The 7,212-nt window shown below is 36.0% G+C and overlaps 1 protein-coding gene across 1 annotated transcript; it reads right to left on the bottom strand.

Annotated features, from left to right (window-relative positions):
- Positions 1-1,011: 1,011 nt before the first annotated feature.
- Positions 1,012-5,449, bottom strand: LOC132279021 (putative pentatricopeptide repeat-containing protein At1g19290). Its single transcript, XM_059780936.1, has 3 exons — positions 2,119-5,449; positions 1,820-2,015; positions 1,012-1,518 (listed from the first exon to the last, which is right to left on the bottom strand). Exon 1 carries the CDS (start codon positions 5,170-5,172, stop codon positions 2,437-2,439), a length of 2,736 nt encoding a protein of 911 aa, XP_059636919.1. The 5' UTR covers positions 5,173-5,449; the 3' UTR covers positions 1,012-1,518; positions 1,820-2,015; positions 2,119-2,436.
- Positions 5,450-7,212: the final 1,763 nt, after the last annotated feature.

Genomic DNA, 7,212 nt, shown 5'->3' with positions numbered 1-7,212 from the left:
ATTTAACATCCAAATCCAGGGCCTAGTTAAGCAAATCTTGGATTGAAACATTTGTAACATGAATGACTCAAAAAAAACTTTGTCTAGCGACCTCCTGCAGTGATCTTGAAATTGAATCGTGTAGCCTACCATCCCCTAAACTTTTTGTCATGAACAATATGAACTTTTTGTCATGAACAATAGATATATATATATATATATATATATATATATTTAATATTATAAATAATGTGAATACTAAAGTCTTTTAAGTTTAGGTTAGATGTAATTTATAATTAGTGTAATTGAAATGTACATTAAATACATTAAGGGTAAGTGTGTCCTTTTGAGAATCTTTTGTGATGGAAAAAATTGTAATTTCATGTCTGAGTAAAGGTACTTCGATCTTTTTGTCAAAAAGGACACTCGTGGGATTTCAAAAGTGTTCCATTAACGGCTTTTAATGCTAAAGTTCAGCTACGCGTCGTTCCTCAAGAAGAATCTGTTAGAAAAGATAAACCTTATGAGCTTCATCATAGCCTTGTTTTCAAATGTTTAAGAAACCAACTGAAAATTTGCAGCATGGGGGTGGGGGGTGGGTGTGTGGAGTGTGGGACGCCTTCAAATTGTGTAGACGCGTTTTGAAAATTATGAATACGAAAAATACGTAAAGTAAATAATATCTGCATAATAGGGTGGGTCGTGACATAGGCATTAGAGCTAAACCCCAGCCAGAAATGGGGGGTGGCATGCACAAGCCCATGAGGGTCCGGCTAGTAAGGATGTTGGGTCCCAAGACGGAGTGATTGTGACATCTCACATCTTTTGGGGGGATGTCACTTATATGTGTGAACGCCTCCTAACTGTGTAGAAACATTTTGAAACGAAGAGTGAGAACAATATCTATACAATTGGGCGGATTTTGACAAAAATAGCTTATCATGATCCTTAGTTTTTCAATTTGCAGATCAAGGACTATATTTTTAGATCAAGCTAGTAAATCCATAAAACATTTAAGAAAACCATCTCTAATTGGATTGCAAATCAACAATCAAATTTTGTAAAATAAAATTAAAAATTTTATAATTTTTTTTTTTACATATTTATCTTTCCCAATAACACACTGCAGTTAACAATAATTCTCAATGCATCTGACAACTTTTGCTCAAGTCTCCATCCGCTTTGTTGAATGAAAACCAAATTTTTTTAATTTACAAGATCCCAGAAAGGAAATGCAATTCTTTTCAAGTAAAAGAATTTTGAAGTTCATATGTGTGCAGCATGGCCTTAAGTTCTGCAAATACCTGCACTTCCTAATTGACCAGAATTTAAACTAAAGCTGCAGAGAATCAAATTGATGGCATGCTTCAGTTAACCAATGTATCTCATGCTGGAAAGAAATGCTACATGAATAAGCATCTAACTGGACAAGTTTTCAAACAATAAGCAGACCTTCTAATTGATTCCAGCTCCGGCAATTCCTTGGGGTCCCTTTTTTTTGCAGCCTCATTTAAAAGCATATGGCACGTGTTATTCCTACTGCAAGCAAAATAAGGAATACTAAATTAGTGCAGAACAATTTCTGCCAATAGAAGGAGAAGTATTCTCCAATTAAAACATTATATTAAGCATGAAAGGAGAAGAACAATTTCTGCAGAACCATTAAATACTAAATTACTGAAAATGGAAGGAGAAGTTTTCTCCAACTTAAACATCACAATCATACTTCCAAAAGGTGAAGTTTTTGTATCACCTACACTAGATAAATAAGCATTACTTTATGGAGAATTCATATTGAAGACAATTGTAAGTCATCATCCAAAATGCAGCACCAATTTACCTTCAACAGTTGTTCATGTTTCCAAATTTATGGCTGTTCAAGTCATTGGCCTTCTAGATCTACTTTCTGCAATGGGTTCAACTGAAGGTTTTAAATGGTGAACTTTTGGAAGTATAATGTAACTTCCAATTTGTAATGCGAGAAAGACCATGCAAGACTTATCATATGCTATGAGATGATACCAAGCATCCATGTCCTGCATAAAAAACCCAAATATGATCTGAGTAGTTGCCCCAGATTTTACTTGACAGTACCTGTAATGTTGAAGCAAATGTATTAATATGTACACTAGGAGTTACCTGGCCTTAATGCAGAAGTTGAACCCCAACTTTGTGCATATGCACACTCAAGAACAGAAGCTATGGCCATACTCCAAATCATTCCATCAACAAAACAGTCCTCTCAAGGATCTCTTGAATCACAGAACGTGTATCAACATTCAGCTTCAGACATGTTATACACACCAGGAATTCCTTTATAGTCCATGGACCCTGTTAAAATCTCTCTTTGAGAAATAGCACCAGATATGATAGCCCTGGTGTGCATGACATCAAAAAGCTTGGAGATCTTCTGTGTATCTCCACATTTAAAGGAACCTCAAACCAATGTGCCATCTATCACGAGGTTAAAGCCAACATCTCTTCCATCATTTGATCCAAAAGCTTCACAGATTCTTCAGTATCACCTTGCTTATAAAGACTATTAATTAAACATGAGTAGGTCACAACGGAAGGAGCAATCCCTTCTTCTATCATTTTGTCTTTCAGTTTAAGGGCTTCACCAGTATTACCAGTCTTACAATGTGTATCTATTAAAGTATTATAGGTAATGACATTAGGAGATAAACCTTTCAAGTTTAGTTTCTTAAAAAGCCTCAGTGCTCTATCAACATTTCCTGATTTACACAAGCCATTGATAAGGGCATTGTACGTGGTGATGTTTGGAACAAGACCCTTTTCCAGCATCTCATCCCGTAAGTTAAAAGCATCGTTCACATTACCAGCAGCTGAAAAACCATGGATTAGGGTACAGTATGTAAAATTGTCAGGAATAAAATTTCTCTGTAACAAAACTGAGATAACTTTTCTTGCATCATCCACCTTCCCAGATTTGCAAAGCCCTGAAATAGCCACATTGTACACAATGTCATTGGGCAAAAGAGAACTTTTAGCACTTTCATCAAGGGAATCTGCAATTTTCTGAACCTCTAACAGTCTCGTGCCAGACTCAAGGGACTTTTCAGAACATTTATTGTCTGGAACAAGATCAAAATTCATTATGTTCTGCAACAGCATATTTGCTTCATCAATCCTACCAAGCCTGTATAGGCCACTGACAATTGTGCTACATATAATAATATTGGGAACTAAACCCTTCTCAATCATCTCAAAATATGCACCAAAAGCTTTATCCAGCATCCCTTCTTTGCACCAACCAGCAATGAGGGCTCCATAAGTGACAATATTCGGGCTTAAGCCCCTGACCTGCATCTCAGCAAGTAGATCAGCCACTTTCTTTAGTTTCCTTGCTTTGAAAAGTCCACCAATAAGTGAGTTATATATTTCAATGGAAGGAGAAATTGCTTCACTTTCCATAACATCCTTAACTTTTAAAGCTCGTTCAACATTGCCAGCCTTACAGTAACCATCACTCAGGGTTCTATATGTTATTCCATCAGGCAAACATCCTAGCTCCTTCATCTTGTCAACAATATCCTCAGCTTCAACCATTTTCCCCATCTTGCATAGACCATTAATCATTGTATTGAAAGTGATCCTACTTTTTGTGAAGCCCCTTGCTAGAACATGTTTCCACAACGTTAAAGCCCCTCCGGTATCCCCCATCTTGAAATACCCATCAAGCAAAATACCATACCCAATCTCATCAGGATACACATCTCTTTTTAGCATCAAGCGCCAAAGGTGCAGGGCCTCATCAAAGGCACCAGCATGGCACAAACCTTTGAGAAGAGTGTTATAAGTCACAACAGTGGGTTCAATACCTTCAAGGAGCATCTTGTCACAAAGTTTGAAAGCCTCAGTCATACAACCTTCTCTACAATACCCATTAACTAGAGTATTGTAGCTATAAGAATCTGGTTTTAGTCTCCAGTTGACCATACACATCATCACCTCCTCTGCTTTACCGACTTGACCAATTTTACAAAACCCATTTATCATAGAATTGCATATAACCAAATTCAATTTCAAACCTAATCCCAACATCTCGTCCCGCATCCTAAGTGCATCGTTCATTCTGCCAGCTCGACAATACCCATCTATTACAGCTCCATAAACATGCTCATCCACAACAAATGACGGTTCCTCCTTCATGGTTTGAAGCAGCTTTTCCGCTTCATCCATCTTGTACTGCCTGCAGTAACCCTTAATTAGCGAAGTATATGTAATCACATTCCGCGAAACTACTTTTCCCTCCATCAACCTCAACACTTCCGAAGCTCCTTTCACATCTCCCATCCCAACACACCCATTAATCAAACTATTATAAGTCACTATATTTGCTACCAAACCCAAATCCTCCATTTCTTTCAAAAATTCCAGAGCTTTATCCACTTTACCAGCCTTACAATATGCATTCACCATTATAGTACAAGTGTATACATCTGGAACAATCCCAATCCTGATCATCTGGTCATAAACACAAAAAACTGTATGGTATTCACCCTTTCTAACCAAATTACTCAACAAACTATTACAGGACAGCAAGCTCGGTATACGACCGCACTTCCCCATATTATCAAACACATGGAGTGCATTCTTTGTCAAACCTTTCTCTGCACACACTTTCAAGATCATATCAAAAACGGTTGGTGAAAACGAGAATTCTCTATAAACCCTAACTAATTCATCCCAAATTATGAGAAATGAGCTCTGAGTCTTACAGAGTCCCACCAATTCGTTCAAATACGACCTCGTCTCATCGTACAACCGACCTCTTGACAATATATGAACAATTTTACAATATGATTTGATGTGGGGTCTAAAGTTTAGCTGTTTGGAAGCCAATTTGAAGAAAACTAGACATGCGTTTGGGTTCAACCTCAGTTTCCTAAGAACGGCGTCGAGGAGATCGTGGGAGAAATCGAAGGAGAGATTGGTGATTGCACTGTATCGTTGCAGGACGAGAAGGCGACAGATCCGATCGAGTAACTCGGGTCGGGTCAGCTTGTACTCATCTCGCTGCCTCCAACGAAGGGTTGGTGATGCGTGGATTGAATGGTGGTGATGGAGGAGAGAGAGGAGACGAGAAGCAACGGAGATTGAATTGTACCTGAGCATTGAGAGAGTTGTGGAATTTACTGTCATGTCCTTTTCCTTCTCATCCCCGTTCATCAATCTTGACGCCGATTTTCCATTTCAGATTTCGTTTGGGTCGACGGAAATTTTTTCTGAGAAAAAACTCCACTGTTCAGTGTGTAGAACTGAAGTAAGTGGTTGGTCCCTTGACACTAGTCCAGTGTAGCCCCACTAGCCCTGCTAAACATTTTCCAAATTATCGAAAATAAACTTTTTAACATTAGTTGATATTTTTATTTAAAATTGTTGATACTTTCATTCCAATTTTTTTTCTAATTATTATTATTTTATTCATTATCAAACTAACTATTAAAAGTAATTCAAATTAAAGATATTTTATAAATAATCATGTATATTCATAGTATTATGTTTAAATTATGAAGAAAAATAACTCACAAAATTGATAGGACTCATCCTAAGTTTTATTAGTAGACCAATATAATAAAGGCAAAAAAATTATGGTCAATTCATATTCAAGAAGTAAGTATATTAGAAAATAAAAAATAAATTTAGAGATAGATAAACAAATTTTTTTTTTTTTTTCCACAAAAAACAGACTCACACCGGCCTTGTTGTAAAGTGAGGCACTTTATTTTCATAAAGCATTGTCAGGAGGATTTGTAGTATTTGTTCTATTCATCTTCTAGTTTACAATGCGGATGCGTCGATAATTCAGTGAATTATTTTGGAGTGCCAGACTTCGACTCTCTACATCTACTAATCTAATTTTTAACTCTTTACAAGTCATAAAATTTCTAAATTAAAAGCAAGGTATTCCCTTACCTCAACAACTAATTCATGGACCATATTTCTTGCCCATCAAAAGCAATCACAAATCTATACAAGGTTACATAAGTGGGCATGAGTACTTAAGTTGAAAAGAATATCTAATATTTTTACAAGGTCACAAATCTTGCCCATCAAAAGCAATCACAAGAATACTTTGAAAAGAATATCTAATATTTTTACAAGGTTACATTACAGTTGTAGAGTTTTCTAGGCAACACTACACAAATCTATACAAGGTTACATGAGTGTATTCCTTGTCATGCAAACTATCCCAATCCTGTAGGTGCAAAAATTCACTTGACTAAGAAAAGTCAAAATTAATATAACACACTCAAAGAATTGAAGAGAATAAATTTAAGACTGCGAAATTTGCTTATACATCTTATTAGGAGGATTTTGGCCTCTATTATAATATATTACAAAGGTTGAATTGGTTCAGGGCTCCAAGTTCTTACCACATTGTATTTGTTTCCTTGTACAATTCTACTAAGTTTATATAAATGAATTCTAAATGTTTCACAATTCTTTCTTCGTGTAAGACTTGATCTATACGAGCGGGCCGGGCTTTGTTGAGATATTGGGCCAACACCTAGGGGTTTGTTGGTGTAGCTGCGAGGAGTTTCTCCTGCAGATGGGCCATTGGATTTGTCCCTGTCTTGTTGGACTTGTGTTCCTCTTGTTCGAAACACATGGATTGCCTCTTGTGGACTTTGACTTGATGATGTGTCACATTGCCATTGGAGAGGAAATTTTCCCTACATTTTGCCCCAAATTCTCTCCAAAATGGGGTAACGGTCTTTAATTATTCTGAAGGGAATTAATTATTACGGGGATATGTAGTGTGCAGTTGGTGTATGTATAGTGTGTGACTCTTGAGATTCAACAGTCTTCTAAGAAAAAAAGTACACTTGGAGCATCTTCAATGGCATGTCTAAAATTTGGATCTTGAAATTTAGCATGTCAGCATTTTTCAATAACTCCGTCAACATTTCAAAAGACACATCAATATTTTTGACTCTCTAAATTTTTGCTATCGCAGGTGTTCCAATGGTGCATTTTCGCTCTCCAAATATTGAAATATTTTAATATTTTTAAAAATTTTAATAAATTGTTTTTTTTTTTTTTTAACTATTATAACGGCTATATAATGCAAAAACTATTAAACAATACAATATTTATTATGGATTAGAAAAATTAAAACAATACAATACCATTATTAAAATGAACTAGAAAAAATAATAACCATATGACACTTTTTTTGTCTTTTTTTTTAAAGAACAATCATAT

This window comes from Cornus florida, unplaced genomic scaffold (genome assembly GCF_030987335.1).
Source record: "Cornus florida cultivar Cherokee Brave unplaced genomic scaffold, ASM3098733v1 CherokeeBrave_3.0.0_Hap2_Chr10, whole genome shotgun sequence".
Taxonomy (NCBI): Eukaryota; Viridiplantae; Streptophyta; class Magnoliopsida; order Cornales; family Cornaceae; genus Cornus; species Cornus florida.
Note: the sequence above shows the minus strand (reverse complement) of the source record. Positions and strands in the feature narration are given on the sequence as shown.

Bases quoted from the DNA above. Each gene is read 5' to 3' on its own strand.
- LOC132279021 (XM_059780936.1), bottom strand. From the start codon at position 5,172: ATGAACGGGGATGAGAAGGAAAAGGACATGACAGTAAATTCCACAACT.